Raw genomic sequence first — 13,604 nt, 5'->3', positions numbered from 1 at the left:
TCAATTGTCTTTGTGAAGAAATGAAATCGCCAAATGTAGCTCAAATGATCCAGTTTTGGCAGATCGTTACACCGCTATAGATAGTATGCACTTGGCTAAGAAGCTCACAACATTGCCATCCGGAAGTATAACGGACCAACACACAAAACTGTGTGTATCTATGAACATTTATATAGTCTGGTTCGTACAGTTTAGTGAGAAGTACTCATAAACGCGGATGGCAAAAATCAATAACCACAGACCTGAGTGGCGTCATCTTCGTTCTATCTATGCAACCCGAATAAAAAAAAGTACAATGAAATCAGAAAGATGGAAAAAAAAAAAAAAGAATTCACCTCATACCTTGCCTTTGACCTAAAAAAAAACCCAAACAAAAATGGAAAGTTATATCGTGTGTTTATAGATAGTTCGAAGATGACGTCACTCGGGTCTTTGTTATTGTTTTTTCCCATCCGCGTTTATGAGTAATGCTCACTGAACTGTATTAACCTGACTATAATCGTTCATGGATACACACAGTTTTGTGTGTTGGTCCGTTATACTTCCGGATAGCAATGTTATGAACTCTTCGCCAAGCGCATACTATCTATACTTGTAAATGGGTCAAGTCCATGGCCTACTTAAAGCGTCCAGCAAATTGAACGAAGAGAGAGAAAACAAAGCAGTTGTGACTAACGCCAATTGAAACAAAGAATGACGAAAATGTGATTGCTGACTACACACTGTATCTTATGTGTAACGAATACAATAACCTTAACTTAACCATACTGCTCTCGACCCGCGTGCTACGGCCAGTACTATATAGATAGAATGCAGATGACGTCACTCAGGCCTTTGTTATTGTTTTTGCCATCCGCGTTTGTGAGTTGTTCTCACTAAACTGTATTAACAGACTATAAAAGTTCATGGTTACACAGAGTTTGTGTGTTGGTCCGTTTTACTTCCGGATGGCAATGTTGTGAACTCCTTGGCCAAGCGCATACTATCTATATAGTAGGGCCCTGGTCAAGTCGCATGATTGTCGCCAATGGGCATGATCTATATTATTACATTTCCATGTGCTCGAGGTCATTGGTCACATTGGAATATGTGCTCAAAGTGACCCACATAGTGAGAAGTGTTCACAGTTTTTGAAATATCTAACATCACGATTCGTCATTTTGTTCAGCTTGACACATGGGTATACTTAAAACTTTCATAAACAAAGCAGCGTGTTTATATTTCTGAAGAAACATCCAATCATTGGACAGCAACAAATCATGTGTTTGATGACTTGGTTGGACGAAAAGATGAATATAGATCGCTCCCATTTGTTTTGTTTTTGTATTTTTATTATTATTACTGCGCGTGGAGTCAGTTTCTGGGTCATTCTCTCGATAAGGAGATCGTGGATAGCTCATACGGAAGAGTCACGCTCTCCCCGGCCAGACGGAGTTTAGTTGTCTTACCAGTAAGTTCGCGGGTTCGAACCACCATCCCATCGCCGCCGCGAAATATTTATTCTCTATTGTTTTCTGACACTCCCCTACTCACTTCATTTCTCTCGATAAGGATAACAGTTTGGAATCATGTGGTAAATATTTCACATACTTTTGACAATTAATGGGAGCGATCTATATTCATGTTTTCCTCCAACCTAGTCATCAATCACATGATTTGTTGCTGTCCAACGATTGGATATTTCTTCAGAAATGTAAACACGCATCTTTGTTTATGAAAGTTGTTTGCATACCCATGTGTCAAGCTGAACAAAATGACCAATTGTGATGTTAGATATTTCAAAAACTGTGAACACTTTTCACTATGTGGGTCACTTTGAGCACATATTCCAATGTGACCAATGACCTCGAGCACATGGAAATGTAATATAGATCGTGCCCATTGATAACAACAATCAGTAAATAATGATATATTTTTTTAAACACATTCATTTTTTTTTTTTAATACTTAACCTGGGGTTCTCGTGTTGGAACCATTTTGTGATCTGCCTTGTTCATTAAAAAAAAAATGCGATGCCACTTTATTCAATGAAAACTGTATAATATTGCAATATATGAATTGTCTAGTTCGTTCGTTTCATAATGGGCACGATCTATAGATAGTTCGAAGATGACGTCACTCGGGTACTCGGGTCTCTTGGTTTTTTTTTTTGCCATCCGCGTTTATGAATAATTCTCACTAAACTGTATTGACCAGACTATAAAAGTCCGTGGTTACACACAGTTTTGTGTGTTGGTAATTTATACTTCCGGATGGCAATGTTGTGAACTTCTTAGCCAAGTGCATACTATCTATAGATAGTATGCGCTTGGCTAACAAGCTCATAACATTGCCATCCGGAAGTATAACGGACCAACACACAAAACTATGTGTAACCTTGAAGGTTTATCGTCTGCTTAATACAGTTTGGTGAGAATTTCTCATAAACTTGATGGCAAAAACAATAACAAAGAGTGACGTCAGCTTCATACCATTATCTTAATTAAATTTCCATGAGCTCGAAGTCATTAGCCACATTGCAAAATGTGTTCAAAGTAACCCACATAGTGAAAAGTGTTCACGGCTTTTTAAATATCTAACACCACGATTAGCCATTTTATTCAGCTTGACACATGTGAATGTTTATAACTTTTGGAAACAAAGGAGCGTGTTTACGTTTGTTAAAAAATATCCAATTGTTGTGACACACCTTCAAACGTGCTCGGACAAGCATGGATAGTTGTTTATAAACAATAACGTGAATTAAATTGACCTCTCTCTCTGATCATTATTTAATACCGCCAGATGGGTGACTAGTTTTCACACGATTTTCTTGATCATATTATTGTAAACGTTTAAGTTTACACATAGTTTTCTGTGTTGTTTTATAGATAGTGTGCGTTTGGCTAAGAAGCTCACAACATTGCCATCCGGAAGTATAACGGATGACACAGAAAAAGCACTTTTATCAAAGATTATTATCGATTTCCGATATATCGATGTATAATTCATTTGTATCGATAAATATCGATATATCGATATTTCAAATGACGAATTAATATCTTTGTGATATCGCCCAACACTAATGGAACGGTACCTGAATCGATGATATTTCGATACGATATGCTCAACTCTTTCCGTGTTGTCATTGACACCCTCAACTAATAATAATATTGTATCGACATTGCCTTGTCAATCGTGAGTTGTTGGATTTTAACACAGTTTTAAATGGGTCAATCACATGACTGTCGTCATTTTTTTTTTAATGTCTATTTTTACTGCGCGTGGAGTTATTCTTTGTGTCATTCTCTCCATAAGGATAACATTTGGAATCATGTGGTAAATATTTCACATATCTACTTTTGACAATTAATTGATAACAGCAATCAGTAAATAATTATATGGGATGCCTTCCCAAAGCTCCTATTCCCCAGTATTCTTGTTCTAATAGGGGGTTTGGGAGGTGGGGGGACGGGGGATTTTTTTATAATGTTGTAGTAGGGGGTTTGGGAGGGGAGACACTTAAAAAAAAAGTTTCACCCTCCCAAACCACCTATTAAATATTATTAAAAAAAAAAACAAGAAAAAAAAACAAACCAAAAAAAAAACAAAATTGAGCTTCATAAAGCGCAATATCAACTAAATGTGCTCAAAGCGCTTTACAAGGGGTCCCTGGTCAACAGCAACATTTAACATGTAGGACGGGACATGATGCCTGTTAGGCGATATTACAATTGTTTGGACAAAGACAACGCTGTTAACGGTCAGATACTCATTTTACACCTGAGTACGGTGAGAGAATGTGAGTAAAGAGTCTTTTCCAAAGGACTCATTTATGCGCCGAGCGCGAGGCTCGAACCCAGGACCTTCCGATCCGAAAGCGAGTGGCATACCACAAGACCACATAGCCGCAGGAATACTGGGGATGTAGGAGCTTTCGGAAGCCCTCACAATTATATTTTTTTAAACACGTTAATTTTTTTTTTAAATATACGTAACTTGTTAAATTCGGGAAAGTACGCGATACACGTACTCTGGGTGGGGTTCCTGACCTCCTTCGATCCCCTTATATCTATTTTCCAACATGCTTTCTATCTTTGACTTGGAATGAGATTACTTGGTTTTGTCTTGGCCCTGGCCGGATACCCTGGCTGGGAGGGAAACAGTGAAATGCATAGTTATTGTTTTGGGAGATGATTTTTTTTTCCTTGTAAATCATCTCTCTGTTATGTATTATTATATTTATTTTGGATGTACAATGTAAGCATTTGAGTGTATTCCTCTTTGTTGGATTTTGTGCTTGTGTCCGGATGAGACTTATAGGTGATTCAAACTAAGTACATTGGTGATATGATCTTGGAATCTACATCTTATCCCTATTTGTTCCTAGTTCCCCTTTTGTCTTACTTTCTCTTGGGTGCTTTAATTGTAATTCCAGAACTTTTTACTATCCCATTTTCTTCCTTTTTACTGGCGCTGATATGACCTAAATGTGTTGCAAGCGCCGTAAAACCCTTAAATCAAAACAAACGATACACGTACTGAGCACTTTCTTACTTTTGACCATTAATCGACAGCGAGGTCCGCCTTCCAAACCCACACCTTGACCAGATAAAATCGGATTATACCTATCATCTGGGCATCCCGCTGGACCAGGACACGGCCAAAAAGTTTGCAGATGTCAAGGTAGGTAGATATAAAAACTATGTGCGACTATGTGGTCTTTTGGTATGTGACACTCGCTTTCGGATCGGAAGGTCCTGGGTTCGAGCCTCGCTCGGCGCATAGTTGAGTCCTTGGAGGAGAAGGCTATTTACTCATATTCTCTCACCGTATTAAGGTGTAAAATGAGTACCTGACCGTTAACAGTGTCGTCTCTGTCCGAAAAAAATTATAATATTATCGCCTAACAGGCGCCATGTCCCGTCCTACTACATGTTAAATGTTGCTGTTGGCCAGGGATATCTTGTAAAGCGCTTTGCGCACGTGTAGTGGATATTGCGCTATATAAAAGCTTAAAAAATATATCAACTCCATCTGCCATTGTCTGTGCCACAACTCTCACTCAACTACATTCTCTTCAAACATTCTCTGATGGGACACATGTAAGACACATCTTAGAATAATTAAATAATCTAAAAATAATTCAGCTTTATATAGCGCAATATCCACTAAATGTGCTCAAAGCGCTTTACAAATGGTCCCTGGTCAAAAGCAACATTTAACATGTAGGACTGGACATGACGCCTGTTGGGTGACACATCTTAGAGTCTCGGATTCCCTCGCCATCTATCTACCTTCCATAGTGTCCACTTCACACAGTTTTGGTTTCACTCCATACTGGTTTCTATATCTCACATACGTCGACATCTCACTCTCCATTAGTATCCACCTCAGAGTCCCAGATTCAGTCTCACAGGTGTTCACTGTCCATAATCTCATGTTCACTCCACATCATGCAGTCGTGGGTTCACTCCCCATCAGTGTCCACCCGACACACTGGTGGGTTTATTACTCGCCGGTGTCAATCTCACATTGTTATGGGTTCACTCTCCACTGGTGTCCTCCTCCCATAGTTCCTGGTTCAATCCCTACTGGTATCCATCTCAGAGCAAATGGTTGATTTCCCGCCGATGTCCACCTCGCATAACCCCACAGGTTCATTCCCATTGACGTCCATATTCCGCTGTCCTGAGTTTTCTCGCCATGAGTGTCAATTTAAACATAATTATTCCAGGTTCAATTCCATGGTTACAAATCTCACACAATTACGGGTTTACTCCTCACTGCTGTTCACCTCTCATGGTCCCGTATTCACTCACCACTGGAGTCGACCTCCAATAATCTCAGGCTTTCTCCCATTGGTGTACACATCTTAAAGTCTCGGAGTCACTATCCATCGGTGTCTACCTCGTACAATCTGGGTTCATTCATCACTGGTGTCCACCTTCCATAATCCCGGATTCATTGTCTTCTGGTGTCCACCTCACACAGTTTTTAATTCACTCCACACGGGTGTCCTTTTTCCGTAATCCTGGGTTCACTCCCCATCAACCAATGTCCACCTCTCACAGCCCCACCTATTTACCTTTTATTGGTGTCCGTACCACGCTGTCCTGGATCACTCATCACTTATGGCCACAGTCTACGGTCCAAGGTTCACTCTCCACATACGTCACCTCCCTGAGAATCGGATTCACGCCCCACAGATGTCCGTGCCCAGTAATCCCAGGCTCACTCCCCATTGCTGTCCACCCCATACAGTCCTTCAGGTTCACTTTCAACTGATGTCCACATCTCACATTTCGTTCACCCCTGGTATCCACCTCACAAACCAGGTCAAAGCCCATTGGTATTCACTTCCCATAGTCTCAGGTTCACTCATCATGAGTGTCTACGTCCTACTGTAGTCGCGGATTACCCCCTCCCTTTTGGTGTCCATTTCACATAGTCCCGGGTACACTCACAACTGGTGCAAGACCAATCTACATCTCTGGACCTAACTTACAATCTACTTCTATTCTTGCTGCCAACAAATCTTGAGCCAAAGGCTTTTGTACAGATCCATGATTTTGGCTTTATTTGCATTGAGGTGCAGTCCCTGACTACGGTGAGAGAATGTGAGTAAAGAGCCTTCTCCAAGGACTGAACTATGCGCCAAGCGAGGCTCGAACCCAGGACCATCCGATCCGAAAGCGAATGCCATACCACTAGACCACATAGTCGACCTGACAAACCGAAGGCATTAAGCGAGGACATCAATTTACCAGCTGAGTTCTTTCTACTCGTATATTGAGATACACCACAACAATACATCTTTCATCCCTGCTAGTAAGTAATCAAGATATACAAGGGTTTGAAATAGTTCATCTTTGGTTGACTTTTCTTTTTCTTTTCTATTCTGTTTATTTAACGCGGTTACAATACACATTTGATCTACTGCCTTTGGAAGATCTGTATAGATAGTATGCTCTTGCTAAGAAACTCACAAGATTGCCATCCGAAAGACCAACACACAAAACCATATGTAACGATGAACATTAATAGATAGTATGCGCTTGGCTAAGAAGCTCATAACATTGCCATCCGAAAGTATAACGGACCAACACACAAAACTGTGTGTATCCATGAACGTTTATAGTCGGATTAATACAGTTTCATGAGCATTACTCATAAACGCGTATGGCAAAAAAAAAAAAAAAACAATAACAAAGACCTGAGTGACGTCATCTTCGAACTATCTACAGTCTGGTTAATACAGTTTAGTGAGAATTACTCATAAACGTGGATGGCAAAAACAATAACAAAGACCTGAGTGACGTCATCTTCATGCTATATGTATGCTCACAGGAATTAAGTGAGAGATAACCCAAGAGACAAACATTAAAATAACTTATCGTTTTTAATAAAACCGGCAACCTTGTCATCAAAATGTGACGCATTTTGGATACATCCGATTGTTGGTTTGTTTTTTGTTTTTAATCATTTTGCCTATGCTATTCAGCTTTAATGGTTTTATTTCTCTGCCTTTTTGAAGTTTGTCTGCATTGGGGGAACTCCTGGTCGCATGCGGTCAACATGCACTCTGCTTGCCCGTCAACTGTATGGACATGATATCGAGAGGAATGAAGACTTCGACTTTTACTTCGAGAATGAACGGTACAGTGGCTACAAAAAGGGGGATGTTTTCTGTGTTAACGTGAGTCTTTTTTTTTACCTCTATGTCATAACTTTGGATATGAAGGGAATGAAGGGGTAGGTGTATAGATAGTATGCGCTTGGCTAAGAAGCTCATAACATTGCCATCCGGAAGTATAACGGACCAACACACAAAACTGTGTGTATCCATGAACGTTTATAGTCGGGTTAGTACAATTCAGTGAGCATTACTCATAAACGCAGATGGCAAAAAACATCAACAAAGACCTGAGTGACGTCATCTTCGAACTTATCTATATGTATATGCATTTTATGGACATTGTTCAATCTAGTCTTCACACCTCGACAGTTCCAGCATGCCTTAAGAAAGCAATTGTGCGCCCTTTATTGAAAAAGCCTTCATTGGACAAAAATAGTTATAAAAACTTCAGGCCTGTGTCTAATTTAAGTACGTTATCTAAAATATAGAAAAAAATTATATTCTCTAAATTGGATACCTTTTTAGATGAGAGCAACTTTCGATCAATGGTACAGTCTGCTTATCGCAAGGGACACTGCACTGAGTCTGCTTTGATCAAAGTGCACAATGATCTTGTTAATTATGTTGCTGATAAGAAGACGGCAGTGCTCATACTGCTTGATTTAAGTGCCGCATTCGATACCATTGATCGGAAGTTGCTCTTAAACAGACTTCAAACCAATTTTAATATTCAAAATGATGTTTTGGACTGGTTGGAATCTTATCTTTCTAACCTCACACAGTGTGTTGCCATTGAAGATTCTCTTTCTGATATTAGTGTTCTGCAGTTTGGGTACCCCAGGGTTCTGTCCTGGGGCCATCTTATATACACCCATAAATGCTATAATCTCGGCGTATGATTTGAATTTTTACTTGTATGCGACGATACTCAAATTTATTTCCCTGTTACTAACGATACGAAAGTGGACATTGTATCTCGAGTGGAAGCGTGCGTGAAAGACATAAAAGATGGGATGGTTTTAAATAAATTAAAGTTAAATGAGGATAAAAGGAAATAATAAGTTTTTATGGAAATAACCGGAAAAGAACAGAAAGAGAATCATTGAGCATTGCTGGTAGTCAAATTAAGATTGTAAATGTTGGAAATGTCAGGAATTTAGGTGCATATTTAGATTCAAGATTGTGTATGGACGCTCATGTTGGTAAAGTTGCTCAGATTTGTCATCTCCATCAAATTTATAGAATTAGACATCTTTTGGATACTGAGACTGGCAAAACATTAATGACATCATTTGTACATAACCGAATAGATTACTGTAACGCTCTCTTACAATCGTCACCAAAATACATAATTAGACAGCTACAGAAAGTGGAAAATAGCGCAGCTAGAATGGTGACTGGTTGTGGGGTGAAAGAGCATGTAACCCCGATTTTAATATCTTTGCATTGGCTCCCTGTTAACAGCCGAATTATGTTCAAAATTTTATGCTATGCTTTTAAATGTTTTAATAAGACAGCTCCTGTTTACCTACAAAACATGGTTAATCTCTATGTGCCGGAGAGAAACTTAGATCCAGTGGTCATAATCTCTTCCAGGTTCCTCGCTGTAGATCGTCTTTTAGTGAGAGATCTTTTAGCCAATCGGCACCCGTCTTATGGAACCAACTGCCTTCATCCCTCAAAACATGTCCGACATTTGAAAACTTTAAAAAGAAACAAAAAACACATCTCTTTAGAAAATCATTTGATGTTTAACATTTCTATTAGGCCTGCATGTTATAGATATCCTAAATTTTCATCTTGTAACACAGTGCGTGGTAATTAAATTACAAATTTATTAATTCTATTCCAATATGATAGATTTTATGCTTAAATTATCGATTTATTGTTGTGTTATATTTGCATTGCAAAGCGCCTCTGAGCACATTGTGGATCAAGGCGCTATATAAATTCATTCATTATTATTCATTATTATTATTATTATTATTATTATTATTATTATTATTATTATTATTATTATCATGTTTAGCTGAGAAAGGCCCAAGCCGAAACGTTGTTTGTTTTGTGTTGTTCATTTATGAGTCATATTTACTCCCTTTATCTCTATCTCCATTTTATTGACTCATTTAGGCACCTCTATTTATTAGTTTGTAGGTGGGAGTGAGGGGTAGGGAGGGTAGGGACATACCGTAAGGAGTGAGGGGTAGGGAGGGTAGGGTCATACCGTAAGGAGTGAGGGGTAGGGAGGGTAGGGACATACCGTAAGGAGTGAGGGGTAGGGAGGGTAGGGACATACCGTAAGGAGTGAGGGGTAGGGAGGGTAGGGACATACCGTAAGGAGTGAGGGTTAGGGAGGGTAGGGACATACCGTAAGGAGTGAGGGGTAGGGAGGGTAGGGACATACTGTAAGGAGTGAGGGGTAGGGAGGGTAGGGACATACCGTAAGGAGTGAGGGGTAGGGAGGGTAGGGACATACCGTAAGGGGTGAGGGGTAGGGAGCGTAGGGGCATACCGTTTTGGTAACTATTGGATGTGGAAACTGATATTTACCCCCTATTTGTTTTTTCCATCCTCCAATATACTTTATCTACAGTCACATCCATGTGGTTGTGTCGTCGTGCACTTGTCTGCAGGTCTGATAACTCAATTCATTGTGGGCTCATTGTTGTAATAATAATAATAATAATAATAGTAATAATAATAATAATAATAATAATAATAATAATAATAATAATAATAATAATAATAATGATAATAATAATAATAATAATAATAATAATAATAATAATAATAATAATAATAATAATAATAATAATGATGATGATGATGATGATGATGATGATGATGATGATGATGATGATGATGATGATGATAAAAATAATAATAATAATAATAATAATAATAATAATAATAATAATAATAATAATAATGATGATGATGATGATGATGATGATGATGATGATGATGATGATGATAATAATAATAATAGTAATAAGCATATTTCTATAGCGCCTTTCGTCAAAACCCCAAAGCGCTTTTTTTTAAACGGACAAACTTTGTCCATAACAACAATGAATGTTAAACTAGGCCCATAAGTGGGTTCAGAAGTTGGATCTGCATAATATATATATATATATATATATATATATATATATATATATATATATATATATATGTGTGTGTGTGTGTGTGTGTGTGTGTGTGTGTGTGTGTGTGTGTGTGTGTGTGTGTGTGTGTAGGCTACACGTCCGGCTGTGTCATTGTTCTAACACATTATATTATAGCATGGTAGTATAATCGAGATCAGAGCTAAATACCAGTATCAAATACAATTTGAAATGACTCGTAAAGATATTAATTTATGGACAGTAACTGAGTAACTATTGATTTTTTTTCCAACATTTGATGATAAAAGTATATAATAAATGATACAAATAAAAAAACATTAAAAGTTAACAATGAAATTGGGTATAAAATTTAACAATTAGATTTTATAATAGTAGTAACCAATAATAAAATTGAATAATAAAGTTTGAATAAATAACAGCTAAGTTTAGTTTATAGATAGAATGCGCTTGGCCAAGGAGTTCACAACATTGCCATCCGGAAGTATAACGGACCAACACACAAACTCTGTGTAACCATGAACTTTTATAGTCTGGTTAATACAGTTTAGTGAGAAGAACTCACAAACGCGGATGGCAAAAACAATAACAAAGGCCTGAGTGACGTCATCAGCATACTATCTATAGTCTCCAGTTATTCATTGTATCACATAACTTCCCACTTTTGTAGGCTGTAGTGTGAATAGAATGTGAAATTAGAGACATTTTATAGATAGTTCGAAGATGGCGTCACTCATGTCTTTGTTATTTTTTTTGCCATCCGCGTTTGTGAGTTGTTCTCACTAAACTGTATGAACCAGAATATAAAAGTTCATGGTTACACAGAGTTTGTGTGTTGGTCCGTTATACTTCCGGATGACAATGTTGTGAACTCCTTGGCCAAGCGCATTCTATCTATAGACAGTTCGAAGATGACGTCACTCAGGTCTTTATTTATTTATTTTTTTTGCCATCCGCGTTTATGAGTAATGCTCACTGAACTGTATTAACCTGACTATAAACGTTCATGGATACACACAGTTTTGTGTGTTGGTCCGTTATACTTCCGGATGGCAATGTTATGAGCTTCTTTGCCAAGCGCATACTATATAATATAGCCTTACTTAAAGCATTTTCTCTAGATAAGCTACCCCACCCAGTCATCGCTAGGCGGACAGAACGGTCAGAAAATCACCAACTATAGATAGTATGCGCTTGGCTAAGAAGCATTACTCATAAACGCGGATGGCAAAAAACTATCTATATCCAGATTCAAACCTGCTTCTTTTACATCTGAGCTGAGTGCTCTCCAAATATGACCTCCCGCCTCAAAACGGTACAGTACTCGCCGGAGTACAGCACGCTGTCGGGAGAATCCAAAAAGCGTGCTTGAATCCGAGCGTGCCGAATCGAAATCCGATGCTCATGAAAGGGGGGGGGGAGGGGGGTGGCGATTTGTTGTGTTGATAAAATTCAGTCATCCTGCTCCAACGTATCATTGATCGTCTTGGAATTCGGCGTGCTATGATCCATCGAGTACTGTATTATATCAGAATTTGTGGATTTAGATGCTGAAAATCTAATCTTTGGTTTTTAAAAAATGAGTTAAGTTTAAACGTTTCCTTGGAGATAGGCAAACATAACAGATTACAAACAAAAACAAAACAGAAAAAAAACACCAAACAAGGAACGTTTCGGACTCAAAGCCCTTCTTCAGCAAACAAACAAAAATCAATGAAATCCTCAATACATTAATTACTTAAAACCTAGATTGATTGCAGATAAATATTGTGTTCATCATTTTTGTTTATTACTGTTTACAGTCCAGAACTTCTGGCATCTTAGTAAGTATCACGTTGGTGATAGGGAAATGTAATTTTTTAAGTGCTTGAAATCAAATTTCGTATTTCTGATCATTGAAATGTTGAATTCATATTCCAGTTCTTGTTCCCGTCGTTACATTTCTGGGCGGGGTTCATGACCTTCCATAGCGTGCAGGGAGGCACTTACTGTGTCTTCTATCCCCTTGTATTGTTTTCCAACATGCTTTCTGTCTGTCTTGGAATGAGATTACCTCGCCCTGGCCGGATATAATTGCGGGGAGGGAAACAGTCAAATATAAAGTTCGGGTTTTGGGAGATGATATTTTTTTCTTGTAATTCATCTCTATTTTAATTGTATTATTTTTGTTTTACATATGATTTGTAAATATTTGAGTGCGTTCCTCTTATCAGAGATCTGTGCTTGTGTCTGGATGAGACGTTTAGGTGGTCTCAAACTAGGTACATTGATAGTGTCCTCTTGAAATCTTCATCTGTTCCATATTTGAACTAACCCCATTTGTCTTCCTTTTTCTTGGGTACTTTAATTGTAATTCTAGAACATTTTTTTCCCCAATTTTCTTCCTTTGTACTGGCGCTGATATGGCCTAATGTGTTGCAAGCGCCGTAAAACCCTTTTTTTTTTAAAAAAATTTTAAAAAGAAAAAAAGGCGTTAAAATTCCGATTCCAAATTTAAAAATTGATTTCGGAAACTTTTATGACCCCAGTCAACTTGCGGCTATGTGGTTTTATGGATTGACACTCGCCTTCGAACTGCAAGGTCCAGGGTTTGAGTACCTCTCTGAGTGGCGCAATGTTGAGTTCTTGGAAAAGAACCTTTATACACAATGTCTCATCGTACCCGGGTATAAAATGAGAACCTGGCCGTTAATAGTGTTGTTGTCTAAAAATGTAGTATCCCCTAACAATACTATCGCCTGTCTCGTCCAACATGTTAAGCGTTGCTGTTAGCTAAGGGGCCTTTTGAAAAGCGCTTTGAGCACGTTTTGTGGATATTGCGCTTTTAGTGGATGTAGTTTCTACCAAGTTCCTTGATTTGT

At 38.4% G+C, this 13,604-nt stretch overlaps 1 protein-coding gene across 3 annotated transcripts in view; it reads left to right on the top strand.

The window, feature by feature from the left end:
* Positions 1-1,449: 1,449 nt before the first annotated feature.
* The window catches only part of LOC144957843 (uridine and thymidine phosphorylase-like), a 35,906-nt gene continuing 23,751 nt past the window's right edge, over positions 1,450-13,604 (top strand). For 2 of the 3 annotated variants that reach the window (XM_078889313.1, XM_078889312.1), the window contains exons 1-3: positions 3,207-3,318; positions 4,557-4,665; positions 7,517-7,678. In XM_078889313.1, the coding sequence (XP_078745439.1) occupies positions 3,221-3,318; positions 4,557-4,665; positions 7,517-7,678 (369 nt within the window). In that variant the 5' untranslated portion in view covers positions 3,207-3,220. Of the gene's footprint in view, positions 1,574-3,206; positions 3,319-4,556; positions 4,666-7,516; positions 7,679-13,604 lie in introns of those variants that run through there. The other variant, XM_078889314.1, reaches the window with a different exon arrangement.

This window comes from Berghia stephanieae, chromosome 12, assembly GCF_034508935.2.
Source record: "Berghia stephanieae isolate SIO BIC M18660-M18661 chromosome 12, UCSD_Bste_1.3, whole genome shotgun sequence".
NCBI classification, from domain to species: Eukaryota; Metazoa; Mollusca; class Gastropoda; order Nudibranchia; family Aeolidiidae; genus Berghia; species Berghia stephanieae.
The sequence above is the reverse complement of the archived record's forward strand: the minus strand, read 5'-3'. Positions and strand labels throughout refer to the sequence as shown.